At 43.4% G+C, this 23,482-nt stretch overlaps 1 protein-coding gene across 2 annotated transcripts; it reads right to left on the reverse strand.

Moving 5' to 3' along the window:
- Window positions 1-100: 100 nt before the first annotated feature.
- Window positions 101-21,923, reverse strand: ppp1r1b (protein phosphatase 1, regulatory (inhibitor) subunit 1B). 2 transcript variants are annotated; one of them, XM_084372027.1, is made up of 5 exons: window positions 21,506-21,923; window positions 7,774-7,857; window positions 6,705-6,780; window positions 5,320-5,457; window positions 101-2,942 (listed from the first exon to the last, which is right to left on the reverse strand). In XM_084372027.1, exons 1-5 carry the CDS (start codon window positions 21,617-21,619, stop codon window positions 2,803-2,805), a joined length of 552 nt encoding a protein of 183 aa, XP_084228153.1. In that variant the 5' UTR covers window positions 21,620-21,923; the 3' UTR covers window positions 101-2,802. The 2 variants fall into 2 exon arrangements, with proteins under 2 accessions (XP_084228153.1, XP_084228152.1); XM_084372026.1 differs by having other exon boundaries at window positions 7,768-7,857.
- Window positions 21,924-23,482: the final 1,559 nt, after the last annotated feature.

Here is a 23,482-nt window from a genome sequence, read left to right on the forward strand (position 1 = left end):
AACAGTGACTGAAAATAAATTTGTTCGGCAAAACAAAATGAATGAAAACTCACGTTCCCTTGCATGAATTCAGATTTCACACACGCACAATACATACAGATCACTTTAAAGGAGAAAAGGAAAAACTGTTTATTTTGATATCATATTGTTGCTCACTTTAAAACATCCACATCACATTGAGAAACAAGAGAATGGAAGAAAATAAAATAAAAATAAAGACAGAATAAGCATAAGAGTTCATACATGTCTTTCCATGGCTGTTTTCTTCTGACCCAGGAGGGGAGAGGAGGCGGACAGAGAGCGGAGGAGGGAGGACAGCGTCGGCTGCAGAGCCTCAACACACACAACCTGCTCATCCAGTCATCCCACAATTTGGGCAGGTCAGAGGTTAAAAAAGTTTCACACAGTTTTTATATACAAACCGCAGCTCAGATGAAACAAACAGCAAGATTTATTCATCCTGGAAACATGCTCATACATTTCATCCAATGAAATTAGATAGATGTCGACTAAAAACATTTAAAAGTTGTTGCTGACGCCGAGAAAAGAGAGACCAAGTGAGTGTTTGTGGTAAAAAGACTACACAAAGTTTGTGCAGTCACCATTTGGCTCATATGCCAGTCATATAACTGCAGTGCCTTGTTATAGGTTTTCTCTGCTGCACGAGTTATGCAGGATATAGACGGTAGAAACAGGACAGAGCTGAGCTACTCACACACTGGACGCTAGATTAGAAAAATAGCTCTTACAACAAATCAGAAGATGAAGATAGAAAAGTGTTAACATACAAAAGGGAATCTGTGAGCACTGAGAAATCCCGAATGGAAAAGATTTTATATTAGTTTTTTTTTTAATCCTTAACGTGGTGTCAGTTCACAATGAGTCGAGTTTAAGTGTGTGATGTGCGGGGGAGGCGATGGTTGGGTTCTGTATGTCAAACAAATCAGAGGTAGCTTCGCCCTTTAAAGATGAATTTTACTCAAATATGACATGTGGTATCAAACGACCACACGCACACTTGCACACAGATTTAACACAAACATTGTGGTTGCTATTGTTGAAATCGTCATGAATAAAGTGATACTCCAACCCAAAATGATTTCAGGGTCTATCTTTTTATCAATGAAAGCAGCAGCAGCCACCGTTTAAAGCTTAAAGTCATAATCGATAAGATTTCAGTTCTGATTAGGAGAGTGAGAGAATAAAATGTTGGCATTGTACGTTTCTGCAAAACCACAGATGTGTTCGTTTTGAACATTTCACACACATCATAACATTTCTACAGTAGGGCGTTCTCATCAGAAAACGACCATATACTACAACTCATATATATGTTTCTTGTTAGACGGCGACCTCGAGTGGCCTTTTAATTATTACAGCAACAAAGGAGGAAGTCAGGTGAAGTACAAAGACCAAAAAGTCCACATAGGAGGAGGTCTGGGTCGGATGGTTGGGTCAAATGAGGACAGGAAGACCGCTCCTCATGTCCGCAGTGAAAGTGACCAGCCACTGTTAAAGTGACGTCATGTACATTATATAACTAACGTTACGTACTTAACTTAACTAGGTTCCTAACTTAAATATTATTTTTAGCCAATCTATGATGTTTTCCTAAACCTAACCAAGTAGTTTTCTTGCCTGAACCAAACAGTGAGCACACAACGAAGGTCCGGTACGCCGGATGCTGGTCAGCTGCCACAGTTATGTTGTTAAAGGAATGGTCATATATCTTTTTGTGAGTCGTGTAGGTATGAGGATGTGTGTAACTACGTGTTTTTTGTGCCTAAACCAAACCAGACCATGAGCACAGCGTTGTCATAACATTAAATTAAAAATTAAACATAAAGAAATGTAAAGTTTCAACTTTTCCATTGTTTGCAAAAACGTACATGATTCTTTGAGATTTATCCTGGTGTTAGGGGTCATTTTATCAGTAACATTTTTTTTTTCTTTTCATTTCCCATGAATCCCTTGTGCTTCGGTTATTTGAATCCCACAAGGGAATGAAAAATACTGGAAATAGCGCTTGAGGGAAAGTTACACAATGTGAATACACCAAATGGCTGAAGTCAATCATCAAAAAGAATTAAAACTGGATTTTATTCAATAAAAATATTAAGGATTTTAACTTTAAGCACTTGATGCAATAAATATGTTGGGCTGGAGTATCACTTTAAACCTGCTGTTCCTGTTTTTAACACAAGATGGCACTACATGCACATTTAATCACAGGGCTAAACACTGAATTATGAGAAAGATGCCTCTCAATAAAAGTGGAACACACACGTTTAAAGACTTTCAAGCACTTTTGAAAGGGTCGTATAAGAGTCTTTGTTTAAAATGTGCCCAAGAGAGTTTATGTGTGTGTATCTTGTGATGATCGTGGTCATTATTACCCTCTTTAAAGGAACATTTAGCTCTGTGCAGAAGCATTAAGGTGGAGGGAGGACTGGTCTAACAGGGTATTTGGTCACGTTGACCTTGGCCCCTCCACTCTCTCTATAAACAAAGGGACATTAGGGCCAAAGTGGCGTCTGTAGTCTGCTCTGTCAGTATCATTCCTCGCCTGCTCATAAAGGCTGACTGCTAAAACACAAACTCCCCCTCTGTCCTCGCTTTAATCCACCTTGCCCATCAGAGGTTAAATCTTTGCTCACTCACATGTTTGATTTCACGGAAGTGACATCCACAAAACAGCTCATCTCATCTGAGTTCTTCAGATTTTAACCATTTGATAAAACACCTTCACTTCCCTCCAAATGTTTTCCCTGCTCTCTCTCTGTCTCTCTCGCTCTTTCTCTCTCAGTTACTACCCCGGCTGTTCTCCTCTGTCGTTTCCTTGAGTTTGTCCCCCTCCTCGTCGTCCTCCTCCTCCTCCTTGCCCGTCTCTCTCACGCTGGAAAACTTGTCTGACTGCTCGGTGGTCGCCGTCTCTTGGTGATCTGAGGAGACAAAGGCCGATGTCAACAGAAGCAGAAAAGTCGTTGCAAATGTATCAAAACCCTGTGGCTTTGGTTTAGATTGAGACGCTTGTGAGTGGCACTAGTACTGAGAGTAGAAAGTAGAAAACAATATATTAATGACTGATCAGCCTGTCACGTTCAGATTACGTCTATATGAACTGATTTTCATGTCAGGAGGAAGACGCAAGGTGGTGACGTTACAGCTGAGCGTGACAGCTTCAGAAAGAAAGACCACTGTCACTGGATATTTTTAAGGAGACGTCAAGACAATTTCCAGCCGTGTTTGTGGTGTCAAAACCATTTTAAAGGGGATTTCTGGTATTTTTACACCTGGGCCCTGTATTTAGATGTTTTGGTGTGTAAATGATTCGTACTCACCAAAAGTTTGGGAATCAGTTCAGTAGTTTTTGTGTAATCCTGCTGACTAACCAACAAATCAACTATCAAATGGACAAGATAACTTAAAGACAAACATTGAGGAATATTTTATAGTTATTTAGACACGTAGATTGATGCATAATCAATTCAGGAATGGGAATGTTTTAAGGAAAATGGGCCGTACTGTAAAGAAATATAAAAATAGTTACATTTCTGGTGATATTACACCCATTTTTCATAATAATTTGTTCATTTCTAAGCTGCAAAACAAACTCAGAAACACCCCGGACGAGACAGAAAAGGAGACTTTTATCAGATGTCAGTCTTGTGACGAACAGCTAACTGATTAATGAACTCGCTTGCCTTGATTTGTCTTGTCTGTGATGACACAGGCCGAGCCCAAACGGTGTCACTCGACTGAAAGAACAGATGAACTGTAATCAAAGGGCCCAATCAGGATCCTTCGAAATCCTGGCACTTTTGTGTTTCACCAGGATTTATTGAGACCGTCTGTCATCTGCGCTGACAGAGCAGTAATTCTGAATGAAATGCCACTGTTCTCGTGTGATAAAATGGAGATTAAAAACCAATAATTGTGCAGCATAAAACTAAATAATAATGGAGTGTTCATGCAAAAAAAAAAGTTCTCTGCAATTTAAGATTTATTTACTCGTGTTTAGTTTTGTTTAGCTGGAGATCAAACTCACACAGATACTTTGTTGCAGCTCATAACTCAAACTGAGTCCGAAGCTTTGATTTACGCATTAAAGTATAAAATAGCAGAACAAGCGCTGAAACGGAGCAGAATACAGATCAGGATCAGACTGCTGTCTGTGCTTATTAATCCTGTCTGGCCTCTGTGACTCGTAGGTGTTGGGTCCAGGTTTTCAGTCAGATGCCTCCGACAGATTTGAGGTGACAGACTGACAGACAGATAATATGACACCTGTGCTGCTGGTCGACCCACTGAGGAGCTAACACGCAGGTTAAATAATATAAATGTTTACAAAACCATCATATGGTCGTTAAACGGATTGCTGGTTTCATTTCTTTCCTTTTTTTCCCTCCTGCCTGTACCACTTTATGTTTGTTTGTTAAAGTAAGTATTTAGACACACTTCCAAATATAAAAGTGCTGTAAAATCAAATGTACAGTACATTTTTTGGGTGTGCTGCACTGCTGAGGGTCCAGTTGTGCGTACACTTGCCGAAGAGACACTATTTTTTTTTTGTAACGGAAAATATTTTGTCAGTTTTTGGCATTGCGCACCTGAAACACTTGTAAGCTGGAAACTTTAACAAGGAAATACCAAGATCCGACTTTGGCTGTAACACAGCACGAGCATAAAATGATTAAGGTTTAAGTTTTTTCTTGATCTATCTTGGAAAACTTTCAAGGCTGTAAAACGTGTTTTTCTCACTCTTTCAGGATTGTTATCAAACAATGGCTTCATGCTCTGAAATCTCAAACTGTGTGAAATGTGTGCAGACACCAGGGCGAAGTGGACCGTCACACAAACCTGAAGGAAAAATACACCTTCAGATACTCTGGCACTGCATACATCAGCAGCCTGTGAGGCCCACTGCATTATATCTGATGAAGGACCGTCAGCTTCATTGGAAGTCGGCCCAGTTGCCAGAATAAAATGTTGGGATTTTACTTTTCCTTTCTTGTCGTATAAGTTTATATGAGCTGACTGTTCAGCACGTGAATGTTGGGATGTGGAGGGGTTTGGGAGGTGTTACGTGGGCGAGACAGCTGCCAAGCCACAAACCACTGATCGAGACTGCGTTTCAACATTCGTAAGCATGAACCCACTGTCTTTTTGCCAGTTGTTCTGTTTTTTCGCAGTGTTTAAGTGCCACAGGGTGTATTTTTCTCTACAAACAACAACAACAACAACAGTGTTGTCCTTGCTGTGCAGTGTTGCTGCTGTTGTGTCGAGTCCCAGCCAGTTGACGGAGAGCCTCCCTCTCACCAGCAGCTTTGGTGGGAGATGTGTCCTCTCCCTCCTTTCCCTGCCAGTTGTCCTCATCCTCCTCCCCTTCACAAGGGTCTTCCAAAGGGGGGTAGACACCTAGGTTCTGCATGTGTGCTTCAGCCATCTTCTGCACAGCTACACACAGGTAAACACAACACACACACACACACACACACAGGGAGACGGCCACACAAACACATGGACACAGACACAGGGATAGAGGGATATGTTGTTTTGGTTTTACCACGCTTCAACACTGTCAGTTGTTATCAAGCCTCGAGGGTTTATTTTACTACATGCCAGATAGGCAGGAAGCCAATTAAACACATGCACTGACAGACAGACAGGCAAGCGACGGCAACACGGTACCCCACACTGATTTTTACAGAGAAGCCGGCGCTGTTGTTTTCCATCCCTTCCCTCACCCTGTCCTCCCATCTGTTTGTTTGTACCCTCGTCTCTCCTCGACCGCCCGCCCTCCTCGACGCTCTCTCTTGGCAGTGCTGACTCACACTCTCCTCTCTCCCTCCCTGTGCACTCTCCTCTCTCTTATGATATTACCTAAACTCCTCCTCTCACTTCCTCTGGGTCACCTTGGCTTCTCTCCCTTTCTCTCCTTTAACACCCTCAGATACACAATGCGGCACTGAGGCAGGTCACTTATCCAAGCTCGAGGTAGGTTATGCAATTGGAAATTGTTGCCGAGGTAGCTCTCTCGTTCACTCTCTGCATCTGAGCTGATGAAGGGCACATTTCTGATGCAGGAGCGAGGCTTCCTGGCTCATTATGTCATCGCTCGTCACGCAACACACACCCAGAAATCCCCATTAAACCAAGCTCTGCTGACAAGCGCCGAAATGTAGATCTTTGCTCCTTTATCATGCGACAAGCAGGAAGCCACATGCATAAAGACAGGAAAGAAAGTATGCGTTTGTGTATTTCTATACTGCCTATATGTTTGTGTTCATGCCTGTGTGTGTGCCACAGCTGTATACACAACTGACTGTAATCCAGGATGATCCAGACTTTCCTAGACTCACACTCACTGTCTCACAGCTGTCACACTTTAATCTCTCTTTCTCTCTATCTGTCACACACAGATACACGCACCCCGCCGTATACTAAGAGCAGAAACACACAGAGACACGCCTATGCTTATGACGCATGCACATGCAGAAAACAAAAACAAAAATAAAGACGGTTCATGCACATCTAGCCATCTGTCGCATGCTTTTATTTTCCTTCGTCAGCTATCGTGAAGCATGGAAAGCAAGGAGGCGATTGACTGCAGCGAAGCACGGTAGAACAAAAAGGACTTAAACACAAGGATGAATCACAACACACAAGCACCACCTGTAGTATCAGTTCTTATCACACCCTACCTCTGAGTGATGGAGGCTGATACACGTTTGGGTTGACGCGTTTTGGTTTGAGCACTCCGTTCTCTCCTACGACCCACTGCGAACAAAGAGAGAGAAACATTACCACGGGTTTTTCTCATAAATGTCTCTTTAAAAATCCCCTCAGACATGTTTTCTGCATATTGAACTGGAGGTGAGCATGAGAAACTGTCCCCTTCAGCAGAAAACAGCCCACTAGTGTCTAAATCCACATGTACATCAAGGTAAGGGGCCTTATTTGACTCCATTTTAATAGTCTGGCTGCAACGTAAGGCTGATGGCGCGAAGGAGTTGTATTTAGACCCTTGATTAGTCATTGCTGTGTTTTGATAACATAAATGAAACCAATCAGAGTGTCATCTCTTATTCCCTTCAAGAGCCAGGTGCGCCAGGATCAAGAGCATCGCTATTAAACAGCGGCACTCATCCTCGCTGATGGACAGGCATGTCGTCCGTGGCTGTTGGACCCTCTGCCCCCGCTGTTTCACAATCATCCGTCCCATCAGCTACTCCGTTGGATTGCATATGAGAAAATACCCTGATATTTAACTGAGAGGAGGAACGCTGCTGCATGTCTGCGTGCGCGTAATTGAAATGCACGGATCAGGCAGGACAGGTCATAAAAATGATCACTCTGATTAATAGCGGATGGATGAAATATGGCTTTAATGAGGAGCATGTTAATGACATTAACTGCAGGGATCCACAAGCAGCAGAAACGATACGCGCGTCTCTCTATTATCATTACTCAGGGTGGCTTCTTCTGTCAAGCTGCTGTTTCTAGGGTCAAGAATGAACCTTTTGAACACACAACATTACTTTGTGATGATGGATCAACATCAGAGCATCCCAGCCCAGTGGCCAGGATAAACTGTTGACATTGTACGTTTCTGTTCAATAAGTACGTATCATATCAACATTTCTACAGAGCTTTGGGCAAACAAATGGTACCTTGTGGGTGATTTTTCTGATTTCATGGGTGGAAAAGCACTGATGGAGGACGGATGAGACGTGAATTATTAGTAGAAAACTGTTTTGACTTCACCTTTACCTGATGGGTGGACTGATCATCCTCGGGGGATGATTGGTCAGCTACTCTAAACAGCGTGGCAGGTGTGGGCCTCCTGCGCCGGATCTGCGAACAAACACAAACATAACGGGCAGCCATAAATACATGAATAATTAAACCGAACAATACTGTATTATTAATAATGCTTAATGCCATATCAGTCAAGACAGAAAAATGTTGACAGCTCATGCTGAAGGGCGTGCTGGGGCCTCGCTTACTTCATTAGTGCTGCTGCCCAGTTGGCTGATGGGTCAACAGCCAACAGCAAGTTCCAGCACTCAATACTGGTCAGGTCAGAGCGCGCACACGGTCGGTCAGTAGAGCAGAGGAAGACTCATTATGCGACTGTGATCTCATTGACAGATACAGTTAACAGTTTGTTCAATTGATGCTTGTTGCTGCAGTTTCAAATTATCCAGCATTTAAGGGGTTTTAAAGCTTTTGACACAGGATTTATTGGAACTGAATGACCTATTCACACACCACACAACGTAGGTTTTGATCACCTGAGCGCACGATGTACAGTCACATACACCCTCACAAACAGAGAGACCATGGAAAAGAGGATTTTAGACTAAATGAGCCCCAGCAATCAGCCCAGACACTCCCTTTCCAGCCCCACACACTGATCCCTCGAGGCTGAAGCCAGGTCGCCACTCGTCGTCGGTCTGGGAGCAAACGGACTGCAGCCCTGCACTCCACATGTGCCACCGTACAGTGCACTCTCTGTCCTGATAGGAACAAATGCCCGGCTGTGCCCGTCCAGCTCACCAACATTGTGCCCTGCCTGTGGGACTGCACTCTTACAGTTTGATATTTCTTTTGGCAATAGTCCTTTTAAAATCAATTAGACCAAATATATATAGTTTGAGTATCAAACACTCAACAGGGCTCAGCATGAGGACTGGGATACGTAGTCGCGGGGTGAAATGTTGGCCGCTTACATCTCTGCAAACCACTGATATGTTCACATTCGTACAGAGAGAGGGCTTCCCAGCTGCATTTTAAAATCTGGGAGAGACCCCAGGACAATTACCAGCCGTGTTTGCAAAAAACTAATATTTTTGACATGAAGTCAGGACATCTCCAACCATGTTTGTGGCGACCAAATCAGGTATTGTACGCCAATTTGGCATGATTCAGCCGTTCTCCTGATAAATCCTGAGCTTCTTCACAGCTGTCGAAAAACATTTATTTCAGAAGTTAAAGGTTTAACTGTTTCCTCTGTAGAGTTTCCTCTTTCCTGTCAAGTTTATAGTTTCATTGCTTAAATGTGCCAAGATATTTGTGACATTACTGTGCTCATGGAAACGTTTAAAATAACTCATAGCAGCGTGCACGCGTACAGGTGTACACACGTTGTGAAACAGGCATAAGACAGAGCCCTAATACAGCCTGCGTTCTCCATGAAATGCAAACTGCAAACTTTATAAGGCACCATTCAAGCAAGCATGAAGTAACTGCTTGGTACTCCATAAAAAAGTCAAAGCATTTCACTTTAATAACCCTCCTGAAATAAAATGACCCAATTGTGTGGGCTCTTTGCTTCACTAAGAACAGTGTGGTCATAACATTAAACATAAAATTTAAAAGTGAACATAAAAGTGAACATAAAGAAATGTAAAATTTGCACGTACACTGCCAACATTTATTCTGGCGACTGGGTTGCTTTGACTCTGGCAATCCTAAAATGATTAATGGCTGACATTTACAAAACTGGCTTTTGGAAAACAGTTGGATAACATGAAGTGCACTGAGAATAAAAGCAGTTCAGCTAACTGGACTTGGCAGGTCAGACAACCGAGGTATTGAAAGGTGTCCTCTGTGGAGCCGGCCAACCTTGGCCATGACATGAACCTGGGCACTGCTGTTTACGGCACCACATAACATCACAGGAAGAGAGTTAAGTAGCCTGGCTAAAACTGCTCCATACGTAGACGTGTGTTTGTGTTCAGTTCACCTCCGTCTTGTTAAGCGAGCTGTGCGTCATCGCAGCGAGGCACATGTTGCCAAAGCAGAGGCTTGCTGGGCCGTGTGGTGGAAAGCTGCCGCCGTCAAACACGACAATACGGAGTAATCGAGCGTGGATTTCACCCGTATTTACGACACCAGACACACATTTTAATCTCCTCACGCAACTTCCAGATTTCCTGTCTCCTCTGGATCTCTCACTATCTGTCTATCTCTTATTCACCCACCATTTCCATCTCACTTGATCCTCTGCTTCCTCTATCCGGTTTACTTCCATGTTCAGCATTAATACCTTGACAGTGACATTAGCCGCACTTCTCTCCCTCTCTCCTCTCCATCACCAGGATTCGTCATCCCTGAAATCATATTATTATCTCTTTGTTTACTGACCTGTTAGCGTTTCCCTTTCATCACTAGACCTATCTCTTTATTGGCAGTGAAATTCCACAGGGCTTCATTTAACCCCCCTCCATCTCTCCTGTCTCTCCCCCTGGCGAGGTGTGGAGGCCTGGGGCTCCATGATGCTGTGAACCCTGCTGCCTCTGCCTGCCTGACACCTGCTCACCAGCCTCGCAGGGCAGCCTGAGGTGGCTCACACAGACACCCACAAGAGAGAGCAGACACCAGATGCTGCCGTGACCAAGCCTATGGCCAAGTCCTGAGGCATTAAAGCAATTAAACTGGGAAAACCACTGGATTGTTGTAATGTTGTGATGAGGAAGGTATGATTAATCGTTAATGTCATGTCATTTTAGTTGTGAATATCTGCTGTGTATCTCTGTCGCATGCCAGTTTTGGATATTTGATTAGAGTAAACATGACTGTGAGAAACTAAGATGGACATTGTTTTACTGTTTTCTGACACTACATAGACTACTGTCAGGTTAATCGATACTGAAAACAATAATTTGCTGCAGCTCCAATAACTGTAGTTCCTACAAATGTTTGTATCATGGTTTACAAAACATTACTTCCCCTTTTAAAATTTTACTTTACCACAACTTTCTATTTAAGTCTTACACAAAGTAGCTGCTAAAAACAGTTTCACCTCTCCAGTTTCACTTCTCTTTTTTGAGATAAGGCTCTGTTACATTATTCCAGTTAAAGTGATGGTAACGTTTGGTGATCTTCACGTACTATTTCATCTATTTCTGTAGTGGAAATTATAAAAGAAAGGCAAAACATTTTCCTAATACGGTGTCATTGTCACTGTCAAATAGACAGTTCCAGGATAAAAGCAGGAAAAGACCTGAAAGACAGAGTCCAGTTTTTGTTATTCAGATGGAGATAAAAATAGGAACGGAGAGATAAATGAAAGGTGAAATGACTGTGTGGGATAATTGAGGTCACTGAGAAGCATAATCTGATGATCTATGTGCCTGAACCTGTGCTCGCGTGTTTGTGTGTGTGTAGGTGCAGATGACTGTCCTACTAATGTTGTCATGTAATCATCACACTGGTCTTGTGAAATGCTAAGACATGACCTCCTAAACCAGCAAATAAGAGTCCACCTCTCAGGTTAATTGGGAAACAGGTTGTAAAAACACATGAAGTTCAGTTGTGGAAGAATTCAAATGTTTTACTTAACTGAAAATACTCCACAAATACAAGCGCTGCTTTCAAATACATACTAAGCAAAATTATTATGTAACAGTATTTCCATTTCTGCTACTTCCTCTTGCTCTACTATTTGATAACCTTAGTAACTCTTACTTTGCAGATTTTTAAATTAATGTATTGTATCAGCAATCAGATTTAAAAAAAAACCTTATTCAAATAATCAGAAAAATGCTGAATATTGAATCCAATTTACTTCCGCTTGTACTCAAGTACAAAAAATATTTTTGATATTTTAATGGATGTGGAATAGACTTTAATTCAATCACTATTTGTATGGGTAAGTATCATTTCTGGCTACTTTTTACAACACTGGTAGCTTGTGAATTTCCCCTAGGGGATCAATAATCCAAATCTATGATATTACATCATCATTTATTAAGTTGATTATATTTTGTATTATTAAACTAAATCTACAAAGTAACTAGTAACTGTTTAAAGTTAAAAAAATGTGCAGTAAAAAGTACATTTTCCTCTGATTTATAAATACAGTACTCGTTGAGTAAATGTACTTAGTTACATTCCACAAAATTCAATTGAAATCATGGCATCAACTCACATTTGTAGCAGGTAAACAATCTTTTTAATGCACACACACACACACACACACACACACACAGTGATAGTGGCAGTGTTGGCGGTAGTGACATGTTGCTGTATGACATTGGCTATGCCAGATGACACAAACACACATCGTAACTCTAGTAATTTTCCAGCCTTAAAACCACCCCACTCTCCCAGAGTTATATAATATGTATGTGACTTCCTCATTTATGCCAACACTGGGGCACAGCGTGTGAGATTACTCCCGCTACGCTTTATCCCTCTCCCCCTCCCTCCTCTATTTCTCTAAACCCCCTGCCCCCAATCTCCCAAACCCTCTCCTTCACTGGCAGCCATTGTTGTTGTACCTAGATCAGTCGAGCTTCTGTGGACTTGCACTGAGGGGCTCTAAGTAGGCTGCTGCGGTGGCCTTTCAGCGGCTCCACAGGTGTACGCCTGCAGGCTTCCCCGAGAGGCAACAGCGCCTCGATAGGTCTCATACAGAGCTTTGGTCTCAATAAAAAATATTGGCTGACGGATCACAGAGAAAGGAGATGTATCAGTTTATCTAAAGCTGATGATTGAATGTGAATCGTGCGCTGAGTCGGCATTCTGGAGGCAGCGAGAGGAAGAAACCTCCAGATTCATTGAAAGGTGGACTGGCAGACTGTTTGGCTTCATGTTTGTCTTTTGAAGTCGACCTGTTTATTACGTTTTTTATTAAAGCAGTCATGCTTTTCCAGTCCTTTCTTCTTTTGTTTGTTAAAGATTTCTTTCACTCTCTATAAAGGCCGTTGCAGGTGTGTTTAGAGACGTGCCATATAAATAAATATCTTGTGAACAAGTTGAATTTTATAAGTTTGTCAAGTGCAATTTGCAGCCAAGTAGCTAGGAAGGACTCCAGTACCTCACTCTGAGTGGGGTACATGAGTCATTAGTAAATGTTGACTTTGCACACGTGTGTGTGTCTGCGTGTGTGCGCAGGTATGTGTGTTGGCTCAGCACGTTCTTGCGTAGCAGCCTGGGTGCAGATCGGCTGATATGGGTCTGCTCCCCAGTGGCAGTCCTCTAAGCTGGTGCTCTCGTGGCCGGGGCCTATAAAAAGCCTCAGCAGTAGGACAGCATAAACTAGATCGGAGGGGTCTCTGGGGTTTTAGTGGGACGAGACAGAAAAGCTCTAAAGCTCTGCCCCACACCAGCGCTAACAGTCGAGCATCTCGAGGGGAGTCAGCTGTGCAGATCTGGCCTCAACACAGAGACAAACACACCTCAGATCTCATTCCCTGCCAGCTTACATCTCTTGTGTCCAATGGCACTGCATTACATCAGGTCGTCCTATTAATCAGAGTGTGTCAGCTCTCTCTGATAGATGTGGGAGCATCACCCAGGTCCATATGAAGCTTTTTCTCCCTCGTGGCCAAGCTGTAACCCAGCTCCGGATGGATAGATATGGATTTGTACAAGATTGATTTGCAGTTATGGCATCTGCCCACAGGCGCATGCCGCTGCATCACTCTGAAATAAGTACGTGTGTATGTGCACCGCATATAGTACACCAATGGGACGGACTCAAAATGTTCAGCCAGAAACTCAGAAGGGCTTTCATTTCTTTTGCAATGTAAAGAAATGAAGGTCTCTGAGTGGTGTAGCCCTGTTCTACCCAGTGAAGATGGATGGCAGTTTTAATTTGCGATCCTTTATTTCTTTTTCATTCCTTTTACTGTAAACATTAACTCATACATCTTTCACCCTTTCAGTTTCTCTCCCCTTCAGGTCTTTAATCGCCTCCTCCTTAAAACCTCGGGTACGTCTCCTGAATACAAAGTTCCCTCTCTCTTGTCTTGAGGCCACTCATCTCGGCTGCAGTTTGATTCCCTGACTCTGCTGTTGTGATCTTTAGCCTGCATGAACTCTGAAGAGCAACTTAATTAAACCAAATCGGCCTTTTTTCAGAGTCATACACCCACCCCCACATCCCCTCCTCCGTGCAGTGAACCTTTTAAAACCAAGTGGGAGAACCCCATGTGGTGCTCTAAGTGCAATCAAGCAATAAGTTCAATAAGGTGAAAAATGATCCCTCTCAGTATGAGCTTAGTGGCGTTTCTTTTCTTTTTTCTTTTTTCTGGTTCTAGTGCAAATGCATTCTTGATGAATAAAACACATGTATCTTTTAGATATATACATTTAATTATTATTGGTGGGATAAAATAATGGATGGACAGCTCATTGGTAATTCAAAGAGGCATCCAAAATATCAGTATGTCTAATTTATCATCATCTCTGCCTTCAAACTGGAACCTCCAAATCTATCTGACATGACTCAGGCACAAACGTTCACAGACAGGGAAATGTTTTAGTTTTAGTCATGTTACATTCAGTCAGTTTTACTCTCTGCCTGTATCCAAGAAGTTAAACTGACAGGGGATCAAATGAAATGTTGAGCAAAAGAATAGATTATTAAAATGTCCTCCGTTGCACTTCCTGCCTGCCATCTCGTGCATTTGAGTCCACCTTCCCCGCTCCTGCATGACACTGTAGTGTCTCCCATAAAGGATGTTTTGTGTTTTGGAATTGGACACACTGTTGTCAGGATTAAACCCAACATACCAGGCCACACTGACCCTTCCTTACAAAGCAGCCAAAAATGTTTCCATAAGCATGACAAATCCACAACCAAAGGCCAGTGATCCCAGTCGTTAATAACAGACAGTGCTTTCAGGCAGCTTCAGCTGGGCTTCAGTGAGCAACACCCGCTTGCCGAGTTTCCAGCTGTTTGAAAGAGGGTCAAGGACGTGACAAACTACAGCCCCATCCGAAACTGAGGTCCAAGGTCCGTCACATATGCATGATGTGCTCATTCCTATTCAAATACCAGCAGCATTGAATTCCCATAAGTCTGAGAGGCTGCTGCATGTTGCTTCTCAGCATTCAAATAACACTTTTGCACTGACCTTTGACCCCACCACTGGCTAACTAGATAAACAGATGGGCTAGAGATAGCATCTGGAGGGGCTCTCCAATGACCCCCAAATAGGAGAATGTAATTATGCTGCACCCACTGGCAGGATGATATCATACTCAGACAACCACCCCCCTCCCTCGCGCTCCTCTGTCACACAGTACCCACCCAGCATTTACGTAATTAGCTGCTGGTAGCCGTTTGGCCCGTCGTTCCAGAGTTTGTTGGAAGAAAGGTCCACCATCACAACACAACAGCAATAATGTGCCAATGGCTGATGAGTGACAGGAAGCCACCTGCCAGGGCACAGCGCACACTGGAGCAACACTCAGGGCGCGGCGACAACAGGGGAGGTGCCAATCAAAGCTTTCACAGAGACGACGGCACGACTAACAGTCTGCAAACACTCAGATGACTCTCCTTTCCTTGTTTGTGCACTCAAATTCAGCGGTGTCACATTGTGCAGCTGACAAAGACCAGTTCCAGAGGTCAACAGGCAGCTACAAACAAAGGACAAAGTAGCTATAGTTACTCATCCGACACGTCATTCGTACCCACAGGTGATGAATGAAAAAAAGGCTCCTGCTGATGGTTGCTGTGCAGCTTACAGGTCATTGCTTGGATGCAAAAGGCATGTATAAACTCAGCAAGTGTAAAATTTCAACATCACTAAGGATTGTAACCAAGACTTGTGAGCATGGAGCAGTGACATTTCATTATATCTTTTGAAGCCCTTACTCACCAATGCTCTTTGTATGCTCACGTTAACTGGTGTGCCTTCTTATTTACAAGATTATTTTTGGTATGCTATTCTAATCAACTTTGAAGAGAGGACATTTAGCGTTAGATGTTTTGAATGTTGATGAATGTTTCGACATTTTATGAGTCAGCATTTTGTTATACGTCTTCACTTTTATTGTTCACTTTGACGGCAACTGTGTCACTGTGCTGCTGCCTGTCTTGGCAATCAGTTAACATTTCTGCAAACCACAGTTACGTCCAAGGTTGACATGTGTACCAAACGTAGCATATCACTTTCATATTATAAGCTTATTAGCCACCTGTCGCAGCAATAGATGGAAAGGTGGTGGCGTTATTACAGCCAACGAGGCCGCCAAATGGTCGACAATTCGAGACATTTCCAGCTGGTTTTGTGGCGACTAAAACCAGCTATTTTTCAGAGGAAGCCAGACCATCTGCATACGTGATCATGCCGACCAAAACGAGTTTTTCAAGCCAGGCCATGATGTTTGTGTAACCCTTACTAAGGGGTTTTTGTGCCTAAATCTAAGCAGAGTGTAAGCACAGCATTGTAACAAGAGAGAAATATAAAATCCAACCCAAACAAATGTAAAGTCACAACATAAAGAGATGTGTAGTTAGATCTTTTCTGTGGTTTTACAGATACATACTTAGCTAACATCCTGGCCATTGGGTTAATCTCTTTCCTGGTTAAATAATCATTAAAAAAAATATCTAGAAACATCTTAATTTAGCATCTGATGACATAGATCCAGATTATGGCTGTTGTTACTGTGGTATTTGTGAACAACCTTGTTTGTACTTCTGGTCAAACCCCCTTAAACATATTGAAGATGACCCGGTGTGCCTGCCCCAGTGCAAGCTCATTAAGTTGCAAGCAGATAAACATGAAAAAAAAATAAAAATGTCTCAACCGCTGTGACGAAAATCAGAGATTACAACAAGCACAGCAGCAATAACATAATGCCATGTCTCCTCCATGTTGATGAAACAGGAATCGAGACCAATCCCATCTGGTTTGAATCATGCCTGAGTGCTCCTCTCTACATACATCAGTCTTTGATGAAAGACAGGGCGTCCAGATCTTGACACTGAAAGTGAGGAAAGTGCCGTTCAGGGCCAAGATCCTGACACAGTTGCAACACACATAGTGATGTCTAATGACATGTGGGGGCAAGTCAGCTCCAGATCCTGTCCAGCCCTTATCCCCCACCCCCATATCTCTGCCCGCTGTGCCACTGTTGCCTTTCTAATCCCTCTCCTCTCATCATAGATATGATTGCTGCTGTTGTTGCAATAGCCAGGGTTAAAAGATGAGGCGCTTCAGATGCACTGTGATTTCTCTGCACCGTCACAGAAAGATACAAAGAAAATGTGGATCTGCAGTTGGTAATGAATGAACGCACATCAGGGGGGCTGTTTCTCTCTGCACCCTGACGACAGCCTGACTCGATTTGATAAACAACGATCCCTGAAGGGACAAGCTGAGTGACTGAGTGGGATAATGACACCGACTGACAACAGAGGATTTGTTGACCACAACGTGAAAGGGGAGGGCGTGTTGAAGCACAGTGTACAGTGCCCCATGCATGCCTGAGGTGCAGCGGGCATTATGGCACATTTTCAACTCACTGTGTACACTGTCATCAGGCGACAAATCACTCTACCCATGCTCAATATTTATGTTTTTTAACTGTGTACACATTACACACATCCATGCGCACAGGAGCCGACAGAAGATGACAGATTGTTCGGTCAATATTGTCATTAAGACAACATGATTTTCAGAATAAGAGAATGAACGATTATGTGCAATAAAGAGGCTTTGGGGCACAGAAACTACACTGCTAAAGGAATATGAAAGGAAAACTTTGTGCCAAACTGCTGATGACAGACACAGGCCATGAAAATGTTTCTGTATTCATTAAGTAATCAAAACGGCAGGGCTGTCAAAAACAGGGAGGAACAAACACATAACCCAACCACAAGAAGACAGAAACCCATTGATTGTGTCCAAACTGTAATTACAATCTGTGGCTTCCAGTGAGGCAATTCATCTTTTTAAAATAATTTCTTTCCCAATTAGTTTTGGCCACTACAAACACCAACAAGGAAACTTTGCAGGGAACATAAAAAAAAAAAATCATTTTCATAAAGCCGATCACGTCATTGGGCAAACTGAGTCACACCACTACAGTGACATTCCTCACCGTCCACATGCGAGGGAAAGATCACTGCACCCAGCATGCTTTGTGCAATCCAAAAAGATGTTCTTTCTGGGAGTGCATGTTGACAGTCCCCCAGACCGCTAATGTTTACACACAAACACTCTCTGCATCAAAGGTCGCTGTTTGACGTTTAACCCAGAGATGGGACTGGGGAGGATGAGGGACGAGGTGGGGGGAGATGGCAGGTCAGGGGAACTTAAATCGTGCCCTCCATAATTCCTTTCGGTTTAATATAGATTAATGTGAAAGAGTTTGGCATCACAATGGTTTGAACTGATGCCCTTTCCTGTCCTTTGATATTCCCTTTCATATTCTGAGTCAGTTCAAAGGTTCGACATGACCTGACCAGATCAGATTCAGAAACATAGAGAGATGTCTGCTTGTTGAGTCCACAGGGAGGCAGACTTGGAGGGAATCAGGGTTGCAGCATCCACACCATGACCCTAATCTCTGTCCATTATGCACATTACCCTACATCAGTTGCAAAGCAAGCAGGATTGGTGTGTGTGGGTGTGTTTTGTGCAGTGGGGGTAGGGATGGTAAACACTGCCATGTGCTTTCTCGTTGCTGCTGCGCACAGCCGCAACTTCGCTCTTTGCCTTTCGATGTGAGGAGTGATCATCTTAAAAGATAAGGAGGATTTTTCAAGAAGATACTAGGAGGGCAGAACATAATTGCAGTTATACTGAGAGATGGCAGGGACGGCAATGGAGCCAAGAAAGGAAATATTATGAATATGTTCTTGAATGGTTCTGGTGTAGGTGCTTGAGGGCCTGAAAGAAGACTCTCAGCTGTAACAAGTTTGTTTGCAAGAAAGTGTGATAATTGCACTTTTTTCCAGCCGATTTTATTCCATGAATCAAGTGTGATTTTCTCCTCTCACACTACCTGTATTTAGATAGTTCTTGTCACAGTACATGTTGTGTTCTCATGTGAGACAATAATATTGAGTTATAGACTAAATGACTTGCTAAAATGGAAATGTTTTCGCAATGCTTGGCAAGACTTCCACCCACATTTACATGTGAACTGCCTCTATCTCTCATCCCCATCGCGCTCTGATCCCTTTAATTCGATGACTTTTAATTGAAAAGGCTTTCATGGCAATATAACGAGTGAGTCATGCTTATATTTTCTTAGAAACAACTGGAAAAAAAATCTGTCAGCAAAGTGAGAAAACTCCACTTGCGCCCAGATTTTACATAAGTGACATTCAGGTTGCTTTGGATGAAACAGGGACCCTACTGAGGACAGGCTGGTAGAAATCTATTCACAGTGAGGCCATGGATTAACATGAAGTAACCTGGGAGATTATTAACTGAAAACTTGAAAATGCTTTTTAGCAAAACGTTTGAATATGTAGGTAATGTTTCACCTTCATGTACGGGAGAAGATGCAAGCAATTAATGTCTCAAAACTTAGCTTAATAAAACCGAGACACTCTGCATTTTCTAATTAAGATGGGTTTCTCGTTGTTATTTAAGTAATCTCTTTTTAATGGTAGGCCATGCAGAATATACTCTTTCAGAGTAAACATTCACAAACAGGTGAGAAATACACAGTCATAATATCTTACACCTTTGAGGCATGTGCAAATTGCTGCTGTTTTCTCCCACAAAGTGCAATATTTCACCGAGTGGGAGGTTTGGAAGTGTCTCTCACATAAACAACCAACCTATTAAAAGAGCATTCACACAAACATAGCTACAAACATGTAGCAGCACCAATGTAAACAACCTATTAGACAGACAGACAGAGTTGTCCATTAAAGTTGACCTTTTAGATGCTAACAGTGGGGGAGCGATGGGCGAAATAGTTGTGCAGCCCGTCTCCATAGTAACAAGGCCCCGGCAGTTCAGTCGATAGCGGTTTTGCAGTTTAAATGCCATCGGGATGAGCAGTAAGGAGTTACCGGTTGTGTAACAAGTTCAGAAGAATGGTAAAGTCATTGCAACTCATTAGCAAAGACGGACTTGTGGGCAACAGTAATTGCTGTGGGAGGGGAAGGGAATGAAATGAGTGTAGTTAACCGTTACCCCTGCCCACCCACAGGTCCCCGGAGACTCCCATCAGCGTGGGGTAGATGCTATCTGCTTTAAAACACACATTAACACATCCTCCCCTGAACGACCGTCGGTTTCCCATACTCCCCTTCCACACAATTGTTGCTTTGTTGCAACAATCAGCGTCCATCCTCCCGTACACACAATCATACAAACCAATTCCTCGAAACAGACGTATCATCCGAGGGTTTACATTTCTTCTTGAAACACCTACACAAAATAGGTGTTTGACAAACTGGTGTCACGAACAGAAGCACCATGCTGACTCAGAAGCTTTAAAACGCACATACAAACCTATGTGAAGGTAAAGGCCAGGGCCAGCCTGCTGGAGGAGAGCTAAATATAGCCGATCGCTGTTTGACCATAAGGTGATTGAGCAATAAGGTCCTCCCCGAAACCGGAGGAAGTGAGGGGGGTTTTTTGACGACGGAGAAGCTCACATATGTTAGATTGATATCCTGTGGTTTCTTGGAAGAGACGATAGGGATCAGAGCGTGATAACGGGGCTTGAGAAAGTGTTCATGTGTAAATGTGAGCGTTAGTGACATGAAGCACCACAAAATATTTCCATTTAAGCAAGTCAGTTAGTCTAGAATTCAATATTAGTGTCTATCATGAGAACTTGTTTTGTGGCAAGAAATATTTTCAAAGTCTTCAAACAGACTTATTACTGTCTTGGACCAGTCAAGAGAAAGATGCAGCATGATCACTGTAGTCCATTTAAAGCCAGTTTTATGCAAGCTGTGAAACAAGGACAGCCACTGAGGGAGCTGACCCCAGACAGGTGAGACCCAGAGATTAGGTTTTGCGTTTTTCTCTCTCTGCTTTCCATCATCTCTTTCTTGCTGCCTTTCCAGCACCACCTCTCTTCGAGCTCTCAGGAGGGATGAGCCATTGGCCTCGATCTACCAAACGGTTCCGGCTTTGGCCCACTTTCCCCTGCTCTAAAATAAGAGCCACCAGCGTTGGAGCCAAAAAAGAAAGATCAGAGTTGTCCTGTCAAAAACGAGCATACAGATTTCGCAGAGTAATGAAGACACTTTTGTGGAAAAGCAAGATTGAAGGATTGCAAGGTTCAGGTGACAGAGGTCAAACTGACGCAGAGAGGGTGTCAAGCAGCCAAAGATGAAAGAAACTGTGATTATTAACAGTGGCAGCAGGAAAATGTCAAGGGCATCTTGTTGCTGCTGAGTTACAAAAAAGTGAACTGGCTTCATGCGCAAGATAGTGACTTTCTTGTCAATGTTACATTGTTGAGCAGGTCAAGATGAGATGAGACAGCAAGACACTAATCTCATGAGGAAACACAGGGAGGGAAATGTCATCATAATTTCTCAAACTTCTGGCACGGACCCAGCAAAAACAGCCCTGCATGAGGAACTTGTCGAAAATTAAACAAAGCAGGGAGAGAAGCTTTTGCAGAGTTCTCACATGGAGGCATTTGTGCTGCACTTTATGACTACACCAAACAATGCCACCTCTCGCTTGAATGCTGTGAAAGACTTAAAATCTAAACACAAAAACAATTTTTTTCCTTGGGTCAAACACCAATCTGTCCACCGCCTGCTCACCATCTCCACTTGTCGAGGGTCCAGGTTGGTGGGCGCAGAGGAGGGCACAGCAAATTGGATCTTCTTCCTCTCCTTGGGCTCCTCCTCGACCTCGGTCGAAACGGAGGGATCCATGGCTCTGGGTCCTGGGGGTCTGACTCCCAGTGGAAAGGAGAGGTCTCTGCCGAGGATCACTATAACCTCCCTGGAGGAACCTCCCACTGCTGGGTAGTCCCACTCCTGAAGTCTTCTCTCTCCTGCCTCACTCCTTCCTTCTTCTCTTAGAAAAAACAATAAACTGAACAGACTCTCTTTTTTTTCTTTCACCTCCTCTTTCCCTCACCAGCAGTTGTTAATACTCTCCTCTACCTCTCCTGTTCTCTCTATTTCACTCTTTCTCCCCTCCCTCACAACCTGTGCAGCTGAGGCAAGTCCTTAGATCTGGCTGTGAGGGAGAGAAGTGGGTGGGTAGAGGGTGGAGGGGAGGGGCCAAGGTCCAGAAAGGGTGGGGTTATTAGGGGAGAGGGGAGGAGCCAGAGCACATAGGGGAGGAGAGGAAAGAGGATGTAGCAGGGCTGTGTTTTTTCTATCTATCTAAGCTGAGGTTGATTTGTAATCAGAAAAAAAAAAAATAATCTCATCACATCAGCTGAGCCTCTTTTGGCCTCTATTTGTGAATGAGAGATTTATGCCGAGCGAGGGAGGGAGCAGCGAGTGCAAGGAGGGATAAACCAGTAGAGAGATGTGTAGAGCGTACGCAGGGGGGGCAACGTACATGGGGATCCAGCAGCTAAGCCTATGCTACCGACATCAGTACATTTATTAGGCTGGGTGGTGTCATACATGATGCTATGGCCAATGATTTTCAATGAAAGGCCCATCACAGCCACGGTGAAACGGCGCGGCTGTCAGTTTGTCCTCCATCCTGTAGAGATTCATCGATAACTGAAACAATGCTAATTAAAATGTTCCAACAGAACATAAAGATCTAATGAGATGTTAATCAATACTTACAAAAAAAATACAAAAGCAATGTCAGAACAACATGGTGCAGACAGACGATGGTGGACGTAGAGGGGGAGGAGGCGATGTAAAGGGAATAGAGTGAGAAGGGCAGTTCCAGTGCTATTTTCAGGGCCTTGCTGTTATTTCACTCACATGGCACAGGGATTTGGACAGTGAAGAGAAGTGGATTTGGCCTCCAGGCAGAGTTGAGCTTTGGCATGGGCTGAGGAGGAGAAGGAGGAGGAGGAGGAGGAGGAGGGGGAGTGAGGTGGCTGGAGGGGCTTGGTGGGCAGAACAGAGAAGAGGGTCAAGGTATATACGGTGCTCTGGGAGCGCAACTGTTGTCTAAAGAGGCCAGAAAATCATTAAACAGTCAATGAGTGTTTATCCCTCCGGTCAGAGCAAGCCGAACTTGCCAGTGTGATATTTATTCCCAGTTTCCATGCGGGGGTGCACAAGGGGAGTGGGGGATTACTTTTTAAAGGCTGTGTCTAGGTTTTTGACTCTGCTGTAAAGCCACTCCTGTGTGAAGTACATACCACCTCCACATGCCTGCAGGTGGCAACTTATTATTGCATCTCTTCATATACGTGAAGTCTGAAAGGTTCCAGTTTAGGTGTTTGACAAGCTAGACATAATACAGACTGTCTAAGTAGATGCTGAAGAACTTTAACCTGTTTCAGTCACTCGCTGCCATCTGATTTCGTTCCAGTGTTTGCATAACTTGCAGGAATTGTGCAATACTTCGTGAGGAATGTGTAATAGGCTCGGTTTGAGAGCTCACTACAAGCCGCAGAATCCCACTATTTAATGAAACCCGTGATTGAGTGGTTGTCAGATAATAAACAATTAAACTGAGGAATATTTTTTTATTTAAAAGCTTGGCCAATCAGGCAGTCAGTTGCAGCCCTTTTTATGAATCAGGGGGGCCTCATAGAGTCTTAATGGTACTGTGTGTGAGCAAGATATAATAAGCACAGGTGCACCCCTGTG

The sequence above is a fragment of the Pagrus pagrus genome (assembly GCF_965226575.1).
Source record: "Pagrus pagrus genome assembly, chromosome: 13".
NCBI lineage: Eukaryota > Metazoa > Chordata > Actinopteri > Spariformes > Sparidae > Pagrus > Pagrus pagrus.

Excerpts from the sequence above, each read along its gene's own strand:
- ppp1r1b (XM_084372026.1), bottom strand. The coding sequence starts at position 21,619 with ATGGATCCCTCCGTTTCGACCGAGGTCGAGGAGGAGCCCAAGGAGAGG. Across the intron at positions 7,858-21,505 it reads ACCCTCGACAAGTGGAGATG|ATCCGGCGCAGGAGGCCCAC; the intron begins GTGAGCAGGCGG and ends GTTTGTTCGCAG. Across the intron at positions 2,943-5,319 it reads ATCTCCCACCAAAGCTGCTG|ATCACCAAGAGACGGCGACC; the intron begins GTGAGAGGGAGG and ends TTGTCTCCTCAG.